Source organism: Lepus europaeus, chromosome 18, assembly GCF_033115175.1.
Source record: "Lepus europaeus isolate LE1 chromosome 18, mLepTim1.pri, whole genome shotgun sequence".
Taxonomy (NCBI): domain Eukaryota; kingdom Metazoa; phylum Chordata; class Mammalia; order Lagomorpha; family Leporidae; genus Lepus; species Lepus europaeus.
In genome coordinates this window covers 20,494,503-20,512,320 of record NC_084844.1, presented here as the reverse complement: position 1 = coordinate 20,512,320, position 17,818 = coordinate 20,494,503, and the positions used below count along the sequence as shown (strand labels likewise).

Below are 17,818 nucleotides of genomic sequence, written 5' to 3'. Positions count from 1 at the left end.
TCTGTGTGGCCAGGAGCCCATCGGTCTGTTCTGATGGATGCCCTACCCCGTGAAACGCTGCTGCTTTGCCTACAGTGCCTCTCTCTCCTGTGTGAATTTTCTTGCACTCATTTCCACTCACAAGGAGACACCTGTGTTAGTCTAGCGGCTCTCTTTGTGGGAACAGGTGGTTCTGCAGCTGGGAGCAGGGCAGCCCCCAGAGCCAGGCGCCCACCCCCCCACCCCCAGGCCAGGAACTGCAGAGCTGCGCTGTAGGGTGAGAGTCGCTGCCCCCGACCCTCCTGGGCTGCCCTCTCCTTGCGTTCTTGACTTGGGCACCCGAAACGTGAGGCCTCCCATCCCCCCTCACAACCTCCCCACCTCTTCTCTTCCCAGCTGCTGCTGCTTTTTAAACTTGAAAGGAGAAAGAGACAGAGAGAGACAGCTCCCATCCGCTGGTTCCCTCCCCCCATGCCCACTGAAACCTGGAGCCAGAAACTCCCTTGGGTCTCTCATGTGGGTGGCTGGGACCCAACCACCGGAGTCTCCCAGGGTCTGCATCAGCAGGAAGGCAGAGCCAGAGCTGAGCCTCGGAGCCAGGCGCTCCTGTCTGAAACTCAGGTTCTCAAGTGCGTCCCGACGGCGGGCAGTCCCGTATGCCGCTCTTAGAGTGATTTTTAAGTGCATTTTTCCTAAGCTTTGGAAGCACCCTGTACAATGCTGTTATGGAAATGTGCATGTAAGCTTTTGTGGGTGCGAGCTTTCATTTTCCTTGTGTAGCTATCTCAGAGTGGAATGGCCAGGTCATGAAGTCACCCTGTTTAACCCTTGAAGGACGGCCAAACTGGTGTCCGCAAGTGGCTGTACCACTTTCCATCCCCACCGGCAGCAGAGGCTCTGAGTTCCCCATGTCCTTGACAAGCGCTTTATTATCTGACCTCTGGGTCACAGCCAGCCTAGAGGGCGTGCTGTCTCCTCCCGGGTTTAATTTGTAGTCCCCCATGACTGCAGCTTTTCATGCGTTGACTGGCATTTGCATACCTTTGGAGAAATGTTTATTCATATCCTTTACTTATTTTTAACTGGGCTATTTGTTTTTATTAAGTTGCAATCTTTTTTTAAATTATTTATTTGAAAGGCAGAGTTACAGAGTGGCAAAGGCAGAGACAGAGAGAGAGGTCTTCCATCTGCTGGTTCACTCCCCACTCCCCAACTGGCCACAATGGCTGGAGCTGGGCTGATCCAAAGCCAGGAGCCAGGAGTTTCTTCTGGGTCTCCCACATGGGTGCAGGGGCTCAAGGACTTGGGCCATCTTCTACTGCTTACATAGCAGAGAGCTGGATCGAAAGAGAAGCAGCCGGGACTAGAACCAGTACCCATAAGGGATTCTGGCACCGCAGGTGGCAGCTTTACCCACTATGCCACAGGGTGGCCCCCTAAGCATTCTTTTTAAATATTTATTTATTTGAAAGTTATAGAGAGGGAGAGGGGGAGAGAGATACACACAGAGAGAGAGGGAGAGAATCTTCTATCTGCTGGTTCACTCCACAAATGGCTGCAACAGCTAGGGCTGAACCAGGCTGAAGCCAGGAGCCAGGAGCTCCCTCCAGGTCTCCCACGCGGGTGCAGGGGCCCAAGCACTTGGGTCATCTGCTGCTGCTTTCCCAGGCACAACAGCAGAGAGCTGGATTGGAAGTGGAGCAGCTGGGATTCAAACAGGAGCTCCCACATGGGATGCCAGGGTCATAAGTGGCGGCTAAACCTGCTTTGCCATAGCACCAGCCCCTCTGTAAGTGGGGTATTGAAGTCTCTAAATATTACAGCATTTTATATTTCTTCCTCCAAATGTCAGGTTTTTTTTTTTCACGTATTGTGGGGTTCTGCTGCTAATGTGTCTAATTGTTCTCCCTGAATTGATAGCTTCGTCATTATAATGTGTGTCTGTATCTAGTAGCTATTTGTTTTAAAATGTATTTTGTCTGATACTGGACAACCACTCCATCTGTCTTGTGGTTGCTGCTTGGGTGACACATATTTTTCCATCCTTTTATCTTCAATCTATTTGTGTCTTTGAATCTAACTTGTATCTGCTGTAGAAAGTCTTTAATTGGATCTTCTTTTTTTGTTAAGTTTTTAAAGTTCATTTGTTTATTTTTACTTATTTGAAAGTCAGAGTGAGAGTGAGAGTGAACAAGAAATCCCCCTTGTGCCTATTCTCAGGACAGGCAGGGCTGGGCCAGGCTGAAGCCAAGAGCCCAGAACTCCAGCTGGGTCTTCCAGCTGGGTGGCAGGGACCCAAGGACTTGAACTATCACCCGCTGCCCCCGAGTGGGCAACAGCAGGAAGCTGGGTGGGAAGCAGAGCTGGGGCTCAAATGCGGGCACACGGGCTCCCCAAGTGGCAGCTTAACCCACTGTACCACACTACCTACTCTTTTTTTTTTTTTTTTTTAAGATTTACTTGCTGGAAAGGCAGAGTTAGAGAGCAGGCGAGTGAGCACTAGTTTGCATCTGTTGGCTCATTCCCCACGTGGCAGCAATGACTGGGGCTGGGTGAGGCTGAAGGCAGGAACCAGAACTCCATCTGGCGGGCTGTGTGAGGCTGAAGGCAGGAACCAGAACTCCATCTGGGTCTCCCATGTGAATGGCATGGACTTGACCACTTGAGCCATCATCTACGGCCTCCCAGGGTGTGCGTTAGGTAACTCGATCGGAAGGATAGCTGAGACTGTAACCAGGCACTCTGCCGCTGTGTGTGTGTGTCCCGGGTGCTGCTTAACCCACGGTGCCATTAACACCTGCTCCTTTCTCCTCTTCCTCTTTTAATTCTCTCCTTTTTAAAAGGATTTATTTATTTATTTGAAAGGCAGACTTACAGAGAGGCAGAGAGAGAGGTCTGCCATTCGCTGGTTCACTCCCCAAATGGCAGCAACGGCCAGAGCTGTGCCTATCCGAAGCCAGGAGCCAGGAGCTGCTTCTGGATCTCCCACGCGGGTGCAGGGGCCCAAGCACTTGGGCCATCTTCCACTGCTTTCCCAGGCCACAGCAGAGAGCTGGATTGGAAGTGGAGCAGCCAAACCGGCGCCCATATGGGATGCTGGCACTACAGGTGACAGCTTTACCTGATATGCCACAGCGCTGGCCCCTCCTTTTTTCTTCTTTCTTAAAAAAATTTTTTTTCATTTATTTGAAAAGTAAGGAGTCACAGAGAGGATCTTCCATTTACTGGTTTATTCCCCAAACGCCTGCAGCGGCCACGGCTGGGCCAGGCTGAAGTTGTGAGCCCAGAACTCAATCCCAGTCTCTCACTTGGTGGCAGGAACCCAAGCCTTGAGCCATCAGCTGCTGCTTCCCGGGGTGCTCTCAGCAGGAAGCTGGAAGGAAGTGGAGCCCAGACAGCCCCAGGGTTCCAGCGCAGGGTGCACGCATTCCAGGCGGCACCACTGAAGAGGAGCTAATGGGAGAGCGTGAGGAGGCTGGGAGATGAACGTGACACGCGCAGGGAGGCGAGACGTGCCCTCACTGCCCTCGAACCTGCGGCTGCACCCAGGTCCCTTCTCATGCAGGGCTGGGGAACCTCCTGTCTGCTAAGGGCCACCTGGCTATTCATACAGAAGTCAGTTTAAAAATCAGCCCGCCAGACTGACTGGGTTTCGAGCGCCCCCTGCGGTTGCCCTGGCGGGGTCTCTCCGGCCTGCACCGGCTTCCCAGGGTCGCCCTGGTGGCCTGAAGCCACCCTCCTTTGCCAAGTGATGGGGAAAAAACACAAATGAGACTCCACGCTGTCCCTTCAGAGGAAGCCTTTATTGTAAGGTAAAATACACGGCTTTGTGACTGCCCCAAATTGTACACAATACTTTTTTGGTGGCTATATAATCTGCCTCCACGCTAAAATAGGAATCTGAAATCATCTCACAAAGTTTTAAAAAGAAAAATTATAAAAAGTATACTTTCATTTTAAGTTCGGTATGCGTCGTCTCCCCCACCCCCTGCGAAAGCCCGCGTGTGGGCCCGGCCGCCTCTCCTGTGGCTGCAGGTGCAGGGGACGAGAGAAACAGAAGGCAGACAGCAAGCGCGCCTTTCGGTCAGAACTCTCTCCAGGCACAGACTCGGCACCATGAGGCCGGCTCAGCACCTGTGTGAGCCCCACGCTCGCAGACGCCGCGCCGGCGCCCACTGCACAGCAGCGTCCCAGTGTGTGAGGCTCAGGGCACAGAGGCCGCCCCTCCAGGGGCAGCGTGGGGCTCCTCCCTGGGCCCCTCCCTGTCACCTTTCCCCGGCTCGCCCAGCCTGGGCACAGCCGGCACCGGGGGAGGGGTCAGCCCGCTCCTCAGAGGCCGACACTCTACTGCCTGGCGTAGAAAAATAACTCCGAGTGCGAACCCAAGCCAAGGCAGACAGCAGCTTTAAAAAAGTCGTCTTCCAATAAATAGTTCCCTACGGAGGAATATTTTCCTTTAACAGCAAAACACTGATAAATTCAGAAGTACTTTTGTAAAAAAAAAAAATATCTGTTTATTTCTCACATGTATAAAAATAAGGATTTTAGGGCCATCCTCTCTCGAGGGGTCAGGCTCATCTCGCGGAGGAGCTCCGGGGACCTCGCGGGCCTTCCTGTAAGTTGCACCTCTCCTGCCTCCCCAGCTGCCTGCCATGGGCCAGTCCTCCCTCCGGTGCGACGCCACGGAAGAAGCCGTAGAGCAAAAGGATGCGAAGGCTTTTTTTTTTTTTTTTTGGTTTGGTTTTCATAGTTTGCCAAACTTCCCAGCAAATCCGCTGACTGCACTTTCCCAGCTTTCCAAGGCCCGACACCCGGAGCCCCGCAGTGGGGCAGCACCCGCTCTCCAGGCTGGCCCCAGGGTCAGGCCCGTCCCGCCACCTGCTCCTTGAGACACGGTGTGTGGACAGTGAAGGGCGCTGACCTGGGTAAGAGGCTCAATCCTGTGGCGAGGGAGGACCTTGCTGTCCAGTTAGGGTGGGGAGGGGAGAGCTGCGAAGACCCAGTTTAGAAACAGAAACGCTACTCAGCATTTACCAAAGCCATCACCACTAAGCCTTGAGAAAGCTTCGGAGGGGCGGGCTGACCGGAAGGGCGGCTGCCCTGGGTAAGGACGCGGCACCGGGAGGCAGCCGGCGCCGGGAGGCAGGACATGGCGGCATCGGCTCCGCTACGCGACCCTCTCCTTCCTCTGTTTTATCCACGTCTGCGCATGTGGACACACACAGGAACTGAGTGGCTTTCCGGAGACAGACACAGCGACAGAGAGGAGGGGAGGCAGGAGGGGAAGCAGGACCCTTGCGCCCCCCCCACCCCCCAACACTGGGGCTGGGGAGGCAGCGAGCGAGCGCGGGCAGCCAGCAGCAAGGACCGAGGACCCTCTCCCGCCGTCTCCCTGGACAGAGCTCAGCCACCGTAAGACGCGGCCAGGTTCCAGGGTCACGGACTGGACTGGCGAGAACAAGCACGGGCTCCGAGGCCCCGGACGGCAACGCGCGCGCGCACACATGCACTCACTCACGCGCCCGGCACTGGTGCCACGTGCACGGAGACACCAAGTCACAACGAGGACGGACACTTCACATTATGAGTATTGTTTCCAAAGAGAAGCGATTCATGGAATTAAAACATCCACAAGAGGGCCTCCTCCGGTGAGGACGACGGCTGTGGCGGCGAGGGCGGGCGGGTCACGACTGCGCGTGGGGGATCCACTGACTGTCCATGGGGCGGCCCAGGAGCTCCTCCACGCGGCGCGCCACATCCATCGTGTCTTCCAGGTCGAAATCCCCATCGGTGTCAAGGACGGAGTCAGGGCTGGGAAGGGGAAGAAAAGGATGGGGGAGGGAAGGGCCGTTGGAGACCACTGGGGCTCCAGGCCCCCCCAGGCCAGTGGCCGCTGGCCTAGGACCTGAGCACTACGGAGGGGGCCTTTGCACACAGACCCAGACAACGACACCCGCCCCGCTGCCTGGCGCCTGGAGACCCAGTCCGGTCCTCACTCTTCCACGTGCCCCGCACCCCACACCTACTCCTGCTTTCTGTTTGCATTGCTCCCACCCAGGCCTGAGCTGGGCACCCCAGCCTAGAGGAGCTCGGGGCTCCTCTGCCTACCTGCCCCCTGGGCTCCAGCCTGAGGCCCTGTCCCCAACCCCTCCCCATGGCCCCCACGAGAACCCAACCTACTTCTGTGGGTACATGTTGTAGTGCGTCTGGGGACACACAGCCGGGGAGGGGGCCTGGTCCATGTAGGTGGCGCTGGCCCCCCCCTCTCCAGACGCGTTGGCAAACCTGCGGGAGAAGCAGAGCTCAGCTGCCGGGCAGCCCCTGGGCTGACCCAGGGGAAGGGGTTCGGGGGGCAAATGGACGCCTTTTCCAGGGTGCAGCAGGGCCGAGCGCCCACTGCCCTGGGGCTCCGGCTGCAGGAGGGCCCGGGCGCTGGCCACAGCATGACCCGAGTCCAGCCTTACCCCAGGGGCTGAGCCAGGTCTGTGGGGGAAGGGGAGGGGTGGGGGCACCCGGGCAGAGGGAGAGGAAGCAGGAGACCCCGAGCGGACGCTGGACACTTACTCAGGGACCACTTGCTTGATCTGCGGCTTCACGTACCCGTCCACCGCCTTAGCTGCCGGGGAGAAGGATAAACACGCAAGCTCCCTCAAGACCGAGTTCTGTGTAGGCCAGGACACAGCCACCCGATTGTCACCACCAGACACCTGTCCTACCATCTCAGGCCCGACACCAGCAACGGATGTTTCCATCTGTGAGGAGGACCTGGTGGAGGGAGACGCTCTACGCTAAACTGGGAGCCCAGCTATCTCCAGGCTGGTTTGGGTGTTCTAGTAAGTTCTTCAGTCCATGGGAAACACAGACTCCAATACAAATACCAGTCAAGCACTCACTCAGAGAACAATGTCTTAGTGCAGAGCAGAGGGAGAGGTCTTGCTGTGTATGTCCCGGGGAGGACAAAGAGGACAGACTTCCTTCCAGTCGCGTCAGGAAGAACCTTTTCAGCACGGGAACTGCCCCGCGATAGCATGGGCCGTCCCGGCAAGCTCTCCCCCATCCCTGGGTGCCCCAGTGGCAGGTGTAGGTACTCATCAGGGGTCCTACCAGAAAGCCTGAGCGCTGGAGAGGCGCTGGCTGGGCTGCGTGCCCCCAAGGCGACCCCCTGGGCTGAGGCTTTCAGGGAAGGTTCCTCCGTGCCCCGGGGTCCTGCAGTAGCCGCCCGATCATCCCAGTCTGGCTCAGAAGAGCGCTGCAGCATCCCCGGGGCCACGAGAGGCAGGGGTGAGGCTGAGTGAGCAGTTAGCCGCAGTCAGCCACCGTCGCCCGCCTGAAAGGCCGACTCCAGAAATCCCACCCAGCCGGCACTAAGAATGTGAGTGTGTGATGTGGGTGAGCGGGGTGCGGGATGCGGGGAACTCTGTCGGGGCAGGAAGGGCACGAGGACGAAGGGCGGACAGCCGCACAGAGGGCTGTGGTCGCCTGCCGTCCGCCCAGTGTCAGGAGCCGCCTCTTCCCACCGCTGCAGGTGTTCTGTGCTTTACAGTCTACGGAGAATCTTACAGACTGGCAGAAACGGCGAGAGCCAGAGAAAGCCTGCAAGTGACAGGAGTCTGAAGGCTGGATTAGCTGTGCTAATGAAGAGGTGGTGATGAGGACGATCTAAAGTATCACACAAATCTTAACATATTTGGGATTATTTTTCCACCTGTAAATACAACAACCATCATCTCAGCGTGAGAAGGCACAATGCAAAAGACAGAATCAATACAGGAAGACGCTGACAGACTGGGCACTTAGGGAGTTTTAAATTTTACACTTCAGCGAAACAAAACATGAAAGAACAGTAACACGTGGGCAGAGACAGCAGCTATATGGAGTAAAGGAGGGCTACATCTACTGTGTGAGAAACACTTTAAAGAAAAAAAGTAACTCCAAAAGAACAACCAGCAAGGAACGTGAACATGTACTTCACAAAAAACACAAACAGCCTCTCGTGTGGGGTTGGAAAAGGAAGCCCTGAAGCTAGACTGAGCTCAAAGCCTGGCTTGGCCACTTCCTAGCTGTGTGACCTTTGAACAATTATTTTAGCTCTCTGTGCCTCAGTTTCCTTATCTGTAAAATGGGGATAATAACAGTACCTACCGAACAGAGCTGTGCTGAGGATCAAATGAGATATGATACAAAAGTACTCAGAAAAATACCCGGCACACAGTAAGCATTCAACAAATGTTAGCTGCTCTATTGCTTTATTATTCTATTGATTATTAATCTTCATGGGAGAAGATGTTCTCTAGAGTCAAAGAAATGAAAGCAAGACCAGGAAGATGCCGTTTTCAGGCATGACTGGCAGACATGAGACAACGCTGGGGCACGCGGCTGCCCGACAGACACCTGGGGAGTGGAAGTGGATTCTGCTTTCCAGAGGGCAATTCTGCGAAGACTCTCAGATACCTAAAAAGTAGACCTGGGGCCTGAGCGCTTGGGCCCCTGCCACCCAGGTGAGAGACAGGGAGAAAGTTCCTGGCTCCTGGCTTTGGCCTGGCCCAACCAGGGCAGTTGTGGCCATTTGGGGGAGTAAACCAGTGGATGGAAGATCTCTCTAACTTTGCTTTTCAAATAAATAAACCTTAAAAAAAGCACAGACCCCTTCACATAAATCCTGCTTCAGGAATCCTAAGGACATAGCTGAACAAGATGAATATGCCAGTTATCACAACAAGAAAATCTGAGTAACTTAAATTTGTAAATATCTTAAATAACCAACAAGGAATAATAATACATCCCAGAGTCACTAAACAATGAGATTCTACAGTCACCAAAATGATGTTGGAAGATTGCGTTCACTGACCCTTACCTCTGCCTAGGATGGATTCACACACAGACACAGAGAAAGAGGGAGAGACAGACAGAGTGGGATCTTCCATCCGCTGGTTCACTCCCAGATGGCCGCAACAGCCAGGACTAGGCCAAGCTGAAGCCAGGAGCTTCTTCCAAGTCTCCCATGTGGGAAGCAGCGTCCCAAGCACTTGAGCTATCTTCTGCTGATTTTCCCAGGCCATTAGTAGCAGGGAGCTGGATCAGAAGTGGAGCAGCAGGGACATGAACTGGTGCCCATATGGGATGCCAGCGTTGTAGGCAGCGGCTTTAACTGCTTGCTACACCACAATGCCAGCCTGCCGAGGATATATTTTAACACAAAGAGATGAGACCAAGTCACAAAGATTCTGCATGGTAACTCAAACCCAAACCTACCTTGAACTCCAAGGCCCAAAATGCGCTGCTCTGGCCCCTGTCACTTTCTTCCTCTAGGGCGCTCATGTGGGTTTTCACCCCCCCCCCCCCCCATAGCCACGAGTTTTGTATTTGCCCTCAGCCAGACGTGTCTTCTCTAGTCTGTATGGCCGGCTTCCTCACATTATCCAGGCTGTTCAAATTTCACCTCCTTTAAGAAACTTTCCCCGGAACTTCTCTATCCTTTGCTTTGCTTTATTTTTGTTCAGAGCACCCACTACTAAGTCCGCATTTGTTGACTTCCCACTACCGGAGTGCAGCCTGTACACAGGAAGTGCTCGCTATGTGCTGGTGGCGGACGCCGGAGAACGCGCCTCACAGAGTGGAGGCGCAGTCACTGAAGTGTTCAGAGCGGAGCTCCAGATGAAAGACCATGTGCCGTGTCTCCTTTTTTATGCTTTTATGTGTTCTCTGAAGATTTGACAATACATACATAACACTTCTAGGCTCAGCAGACAGTAAAACCAGCTCTGTCTTGCAAAACTAAATTTTACCTTCCTAATTTCATTTGATTATATTTGTATTGAAAGTAACTTTTTGGGGCCGGCTCTGTGGCCTAGTGGGTAAAGCCGCTGCCTGCAGTGCCGGCATCCCATATGGGCACCAGTTCGAGTCTCAGCTGCTCCACCTCCGATCCAGCTCTCTGCTATGGCCTGGGAAAGCAGTGGAAGATGGCCTAAGTGCTTGACCCCTTACATGGTGTGGGAGACCTGGAAGAAGCTCCTGGCTCCTCGGCTGTTGCAGACATTTTGGGAGTGAACCAGCAGATGGAAGACCTTTCTTTCTCTCTGCCTCTTCCTCTCTGTAACTCTACCTTTCAAATAAATAAATCTTAAAAAAAAAGGTAACAAGTTCCCTTTGATTTGGTATTTAGGATTGGTGACAGACTTGTTTTCTGGGTGACTGAAGAACACAGCCCAGGGTTGACAGCTGTCCTGGATAAGGCTCACTCAGCAGTGACTGAAGGCTAGTAGACTAGTGTGCGGGCTTCCATGTAAGAGAAAGACACACAAACACACACACACACACTCACAACAAAGTCAGATCAGAATGCAAACATCATTACCGGTGGCAGGCTCGCAGGGAACGGGCGTGTAATACTTTGAGTACACTTCGTCTTTTGGCCGATCAGGAAACACATATATAAGGTAATTCAAGTCCCCCAGGCGGTCGGCCAGGGACCGGATGGAGAAGTCTCTGGTAGTAAATGGCATCAGATTCCAAAACATTCTTTCCTCTAGACCAAAACAGAACAGTCACACTCTACGTGTGGATTCTGAACAGGAAATCTTAAAAACCCAAACACATTACCAGTTCAAGCTTTCCATTGAAATGGTTCCATCAGAAATCTCCATTTTAAAATAACCACAGGTTGTCATTTTTAAGTCCCCAGCAAATAAGCAGGTAACAGACACATCACTTCCTCCGAGAGCCAGTGGTCTCGGGCTATTTTAAGTCCAGACACTATCCTGCCAGACACTATCTCTGGAAGAACCATTCTTAGGACCCCCAATCCCGGCTTCTCTGTACACAGGCATATCAGGGAGCTGGGTGACAAGCTCACAGCCAGGGGAAGGTCAGGAGTGATTCCAGCCTCGTGGTCACAAAAGACAAGCCAGCAAGCCACTCTCCTCTCACCGTGAGGTGAGGGTCAGGAAGCCACTAACATTCTTGGGTGGAAATGATCAACGCTGATACCCTTATGCCAACAAGGATACAGGAATAATTCAAATTACATATTGTCACTACTCTAAAGACGCCAGATCATCGAAGCACTTCTTCGCTACAATAAGCTCCAGGTTGCGTACCAATAAGGCCCATATTTCAAAAGGGAAGAAGCTGAGGTTCTGCATAGATGCCCTGTAGTGCAGGCAGCCACGTCCTGGACATACTTTCCTGCTTGCCCAAATCAGCAACTGTGTTCCCACGACACTCTTCACAGGCTGCTGCACCGTGGCCTGGCTCCCCGAAATACTAAAAGCTCAACGAAGCGTCCATTTTGCAGTAGAGCAGTTACAGTTGACTTTGGGCATAAAGCTCTTGAAAAAGGGAGAGGCACTCACGAGAATCAAACTTCCAAGCAATGGTGATGCCACCGATTTCCGAGTCACTGAACCTCAGGAGGAAGGTCCCATCTGGCTTGTTGATGAGTAAGTCGTGGGCCTGTTGCTTGTTCACAAAACCCAGAATCGCCCTGGATCACAAAGACCAAAGGAGCAGAAGCAGAGTACATGAATGCCAAGAAGAAGGCTCTCCCGTGGTGCTGACTTAGGCAATGATGATTCTCACCCATCGTTCCAATGAGGCTTGAGATGCTTTTTCAACACCTCCATCACCCCGTCAAACCACTGCCAGAAGGTGTAATTTCGTCCTGGCAAGTTCTCCTGGGTGGAAATACAATAATGAACACAAGGAAGCAAGAGAAACACTTGGAATATGGCCCACGAGTGCATATACTTTAACTAGGAAAACCAAATGGAGAATACGTGTTGGGACATCAGGAGCCCCCAAATGGTCTGACTGCCTGAGTTTTACCAAATGGCCAGAAAATGGAAGACATGAAAGGAGGGAAGAAAAAAATACCAAGGTTCCACTGCCAGCACCGAGTGGACCCTGCTACCATCAGTTCCACCTGGATCTATACCAACCAGTCCTGGCCCACGAGCGGCTTCCTGTCACCTGGGAATGTCTGAGAATTGCAGTTTCAAGCCCCAGCTCAGATCTGCTGACTCACAGCCTGCATCTGAACAACATGCCCAGCTGATGCATAAATTTAGACCATGCTGTAGCAAGGCTCCAGAGGCCTCATCACACAGAGGTTCCCCACCGTTATCAGCGAGATGCTGCTATCTGACGCCATTAAAAGGCAGAGGTGTTACTGCCATGGCAAAGAGAGACCACTGGGACCACCTGCTTTCCTGATCCAGCTCCTCTGACTGTCCGTGAGCCTGCTGGCCAGCTCGTTAGTACAGATCACTGCCAGGACAGAGGGACTGGGAGCTCTCTGAATTAAGGGCCAACACTGAAAACCATTTGTGGGTGGGAGGTGCAAGAAAAGAGACAAAAATTAAATTTAAAACTAACGAGAGATCTGACAGTTGACACTGGAATTAACTGGTGCCGGGGAATTAACCAGTTCCTTCGTCAGCAACCTTGCAGGACACATCAGGGAATGCCAGCGAGTGAGGGGGACGGAGCCAGGGACTGTGACCGCCTTGGCTTTGTTCATCAAGAGCTACGTGGGGTATTTGCTTTGGTGTTTCCTTCACAAGCTCAGCTTACTCACATATGCAAACATGCGGTTTTCTACAGAGACTGGTGTCAACCTTACGGTGTTCATCTACTCAGGAGCTCCTATTAGTTGGGGTACACTTTATCAGAAATATCAGGAGCAAGGGTCCAGGGCAGGGAGGCTCCCGCAGACGTCTGGTTTGGAGGGGCTGACCTAAGGGCAGCTGACGGCCCGAGCTCGAGCCCTGTTGAACTGGGACCAGGACACGGACACGCTGCTGTAGTCCTCCAGGTAGGAGGCAGGGTGGGGCCGCCTGACCGCGAGCTGGGGGAGGCAGGACAGGGCGGGGTGGTCCCAGGCAGGCCCTCACCCTGTTGAACTGGGACCAGGACACGGCCATGCTGCTGTAGTCCTCCAGGTAGGAGGCAGGGTGGGGCCGCCTGACCTCGAGCTGGGGGAGGCAGGACAGGGCGGGGTGGTCCCAGGCAGGCCCTCACCCTGTTGAACTGGGACCAGGACACGGCCATGCTGCTGTAGTCCTCCAGGTAGGAGGCAGGGTGGGGCCGCCTGACCGCGAGCTGGGGGAGGCAGGACAGGGCGGGGTGGTCCCAGGCAGGCCCTCACCCTGTTGAACTGGGACCAGGACACGGCCATGCTGCTGTAGTCCTCCAGGTAGGAGGCAGGGTGGGGCCGCCTGACCGCGAGCTGGGGGAGGCAGGACAGGGCGGGGTGGTCCCAGGCAGGCCCTCACCCTGTTGAACTGGGACCAGGACACGGCCATGCTGCTGTAGTCCTCCAGGTAGGAGGCAGGGTGGGGCCGCCTGACCGCGAGCTGGGGGAGGCAGGACAGGGCGGGGTGGTCCCAGGCAGGCCCTCACCCTGTTGAACTGGGACCAGGACACGGCCATGCTGCTGTAGTCCTCCAGGTGGCCGCTGCTGCTGTTGAACAGCTTCTGCGCCAGGAACACCAGGTTCTCCTTGGTCAGGCCCCGGTTGCTCTGCACCTCGGCCTTGAATTTCATGTTGAGCGCTTCACACAGCTGCGGCCACAGCACTTTGTCAGGCACGGCAAATGGCACTCTGCCCTGGGAGGAGCGAAGCCAGAGCCGTATGAGAGAACAGCTGCATGATTTGTTCCCTTCAAGCCACCAAAGAGAAACAGCAATGGCTGGAAGTAGTTACAAACATTTGGGCTGCCAGGCCGGAGAGCAGTCAGACTTTCTTGGGGTGAACAGCTATGAAATTCAGAAGGTTCCATTTTACCTTCTTCACGCACAACCACCAAGTGGCCTCCCTGCTGTCCGAGCTGCTTTGTAATGAGCTCCTGAACCTACAGCCCAGCTGAGGGCCTGAGACCATGACAGCAAAACCTAACCAAGGTTTGGGGCTTACACTGCAAGCTCACTGGGAATCTGGAAGTCTGAAAGACTGGTTCTCTAGGTGCAGAGAGAGTGTGTGTGCACACACTTCATGAAGGTGGACGCTCAGCTCTAACACTTGCCCTTGAAATTACCTGCCAAGACCTCCTGTTCAGAGTGAAACAGCGTGGCATGGAAGAGTGGGAAACACCAGATAAAGCGCTTTATCAGAGAACATATAGGTTGGCATATGGCTGTTTAATAAATGGTTTTTAAAATCCCATTCAGCCACAATAATTCATTTTAATTGTTATATAGTTTTTGAGTAGGTAATTCCTTCACAAGATACAAAATTCAAAATGTACATTAAATGTATACAGCGAGGGCCCGGCACTGTGGTTTAGTGGGTAAAGCTGCAGCCTGCAGTGCTGGCATCCCATATGGGTGCCGGTTCGAGTCCCGGCTGCTCCACTTCCGATCCAGCTCTCTGCTATGGCCTGGGAAAGCACTGGAAGGTGGCCCAAGTCCTTGGGCCTCTGCACTCATGTAAAAGACCCCAAGGAAGCTCATGGCTCCTGGCTTTGGATCAGCACAGCTCCGGCCACTGCGGTCATCTGGGGAGTGAACCAGCAGATGGAAGTCCTCTCTCTCTCTCTGCCTCTCCTTTTCTCTCTGTGTAACTCTGACTTTCAAGTAAAATAAATCTTTAAAAAAAATGTATACAATGAAGTCACACCCCCATCTCTGCCTCCAGTGAGCCAGGTCCTCTCCTCAAAGCCACCTAAGTCTAGTTTCTTGTGAATTATGCCAAAAATCTGAGTGTATGTCACAAAATCTGTGGAAAATGGAATGAAAAGATGTTTGTTTTGATGCAAAAAAGTTTGAGATCCATGCATAGTTTTTTCTTGATACACATTTTCCATGAACTTTCTGAAGACTCCAGGTATTAAATACCAGCAATTATAGTTTCTTTCTTCCTTTTCTCCCCTGCATAAATCCACATGTTCTGAATCTCATTTATTTCACCTAATGCTATATGTATGTGGGAGAGCTGGGGTCAGTAGGTAACGAAATCCCTCACTTTCACAGGGTGGGGTGGAGAGAAGGCAGGCAGTGGGTCCAGATCCACAGGAAATGTAAGGTGGGGGGTTCTGCTGCAAGCTGGGATGGATATGGCTAATGATTCTATGCTGTGTGTTTCAAAATAGCTAGGAGACAGGATTTTTAGTGTTCTGATCACAAAAGGATGGTGAGTGTTTGAGGGGATGCACATGCTGCTGTCCCTGACTTGAGCGCTGCACCATGGATACCTGTACGAAGACATCTACCCTGTCACTATGTACCGCCACTAGGTGTCAATTAAAAAGAAAAAAGAAAGAACTTCTTCTTGTATGGCTGCTAAATACTTTGCAATATGGGGCCAATAAAATCTATTTCACCAGTTCCTGCTCAAAGGCAGAGCAGCTTCTGATCTTTAGGTGCCACAAACAATGCTGCCAGGCACACGTGTCAACCGACACACATGCACACACGATGGAACAAGAAACTCCAAGATGGCCGGGGCCACGGCTCAATAGGCTAATCCTCTGCCTACGGCACCAGCATACTGGGTTCTAGTCCCAGTCGGGGTGCCGGATTCTGTCCCAGTTGCCCCTCTTCCAGTCCAGCTCTCTGCTGGCCCGGGAGTGCAGTGGAGGATGGCCCAAGTGCTTGGGCCCTGCACCCCATTAGGAGACCAGGATAAGCACCTGGCTCCTGGCTTTGGATCAGCGTGGTGCGCCAGCCAGAGCATGCTGGCCACGGCGGCCACTGGAGGGTGAACCAACGGCAAAGGAAAACCTTTCTCTCTCTCTCTCTCTCACTGTCCACTCTGCCTGTCAAAAAAAACAAAACAAAACAAAAAAAAACCTCCAAGAATTTCTTTATTTTAAAATAGCGTAATTTGTTACACAAGTCATTAACACAACTGAAAATGTGCAAAGTGCTTATTTACCTAGGCAACATACTTAATTACAGGTTGCAGGAGATGTAGGGGCTGAGATCTGCTGGCAGGCAGAGAAGGAAATGAGGAAAGGTGACAGTTTTATACGGGAAGTTTATAGGGACAAGATGTAGGCAGAGATTTTTAAAAAGGAGTCTAAACTCAGGGTTTGGTAGAATCTCATAAAAAACTTGGCTTTGCAGTAAAATACTCTTCTCTACAGTGGAATGTTGGGAAGGCAGGAGAGAAGGGCACACATTTGTGCACGCGTTTCTGCACTCATCCCTGCTGGAGATCCACAGCACGTAGACCTCTGCCCCTGCAATGCTGCGAAGATGCACGTCAAACAGCACGCTAGCGGCACTCAGGTGCCCACATCTAGAAACTTCCCTTTTTCCTTTAGACAAAGCTTCTCATTTTCACGAGGGACTAGGAACAAATCACGGAATCTGAAATCTGAAAGGACATTTGACGTCATCCTCATTTATTGGAAGGGAGATGACAGGAGGGAACTGCAGAGAGACTGAACTTCCAGAAGGAACGAGGAGGCCTTCCATTTATGATCCATTCATGGCCAAACCAAAGGACCCTGAACGCAATCTGCCAAGGATGGCCTCAGCAGCAAGAATCTCCTGTGTCAGCTAACACATCTCCCCAACGCCACCACGGCACGTCACTGTCCCTGTGCTGTGGTCACTGGCTGGAAATGTGATTCTAGGGAGGTGAGGTGACTCCCTCACGGTCACAGGGTGAGGAAAGGGTAGCTTGAAGTCAGGCCTGTATGCTTCCCACAGTCTTTCTATTCTGCCTTCTGCTGCGCTTATTTGGTGGAGGGGGAAAATCAGACTCAGGACACTAGCATCAAGACCTTGAGAACCTCAGACCCCAGGAACCCACTCACAGGCTCGGCAAAAGCATTGTCCCAGAGAACGGTGGCCGTCGCGTTGTTGTCCTGGCTGCCATGAACGATCACTACCACGGGGAGTGACAGGGTCTGAAATGACACAGGAGAAGGCTGAGTACCTGGGACCTCCAGTTCCTCCCCCGTCACAGCTCCCCTTGTCCAAGTCTCAGGAGGTTTCACCCCCACACACCAAATCCGAGTGGCTCCAGGGATAATCTGACTTCTCATGCCAGCAGTCTTAGACATTTTATTTAAAAGTGCTGTTGTGGGACTGGTACTGTGGTGTAGTGGGCTAAGCCTGGCCACCTGCAACACCAGCATCCCATATGGGCACTGGTTTGAGTCCTGGCCACTCTGTTTCTGATCCAACTCCCTGCTGATGTGCCTGGGAAAGCAGCGGAAGATGGCCCAAGTATTTTGGCCCCTGCTACCCATATTGGAGACCTGAATGAAGTTCCTGGCTCCTGGCTTCAGCCTGGCCCAGACCCGGCCATTGCACCCATTTGGGGAATGAACCAGTGGACAGAATATATATCTCTCTTTGTTTCTAACTCTTTCAAATAAATAAAAGACATCTATTTTTTTAATGGTGATGTTGCATGGATATTTCTGAAAGGTGGAATGAGTGTGTCAAAGGTACATGGGAGGGCCAGTGCTGTGGCATAGCAGGTAAAAGCTGCTGCCTGCAGCGTTGGCGTCACATATGGGCGCTGGTTCAAAACCCGGCTGCTCCACTTCTGATCCAGCTCTCTGCTATGACCTGGGAAAGCAGGAGAAGATGGCCCAAGGGCTTGGGCCCCTGCACCCATGTTGGGGACCCAGAGGAAGCTCCTGGCTTTGGATTGGCGCAGCTCCAGCTGGTGCGGGTGATTGGGGAGTGAACCAGCAGATGGAAGACATCTCTCCCTCTGCCTTTCCTTCTCTCTCTGTGTGACTCTTTCAAATAAAAAAAAAAAAATTCTTAAAAAATTCTTATAAAAAAAGGTACACAGAGAATGAGAGAGAGAAAAGTGCAAGAGTGTGCAAACACCTCTGGGAAGTAAGTGACAGATGCTTAGCACTCATTCTAGGAC

The 17,818-nt window shown here is 52.8% G+C and overlaps 1 protein-coding gene across 3 annotated transcripts in view; it reads right to left on the bottom strand.

The window, feature by feature from the left end:
• Positions 1 to 5,538: 5,538 nt before the first annotated feature.
• LOC133747187 (signal transducer and activator of transcription 5B) overlaps positions 5,539 to 17,818 on the bottom strand; it is a 74,737-nt gene continuing 62,457 nt past the window's right edge. For all 3 annotated transcript variants that reach the window (XM_062175444.1, XM_062175443.1, XM_062175445.1), the window contains 8 exons: positions 16,743 to 16,835; positions 13,381 to 13,587; positions 11,560 to 11,654; positions 11,334 to 11,464; positions 10,337 to 10,507; positions 6,544 to 6,595; positions 6,160 to 6,264; positions 5,539 to 5,790 (listed from right to left, as the gene is read on the bottom strand). In XM_062175444.1, the coding sequence (XP_062031428.1) occupies positions 5,664 to 5,790; positions 6,160 to 6,264; positions 6,544 to 6,595; positions 10,337 to 10,507; positions 11,334 to 11,464; positions 11,560 to 11,654; positions 13,381 to 13,587; positions 16,743 to 16,835 (981 nt within the window). In that variant the 3' untranslated portion in view covers positions 5,539 to 5,663. The remainder of the gene's footprint in view (positions 5,791 to 6,159; positions 6,265 to 6,543; positions 6,596 to 10,336; positions 10,508 to 11,333; positions 11,465 to 11,559; positions 11,655 to 13,380; positions 13,588 to 16,742; positions 16,836 to 17,818) is intronic.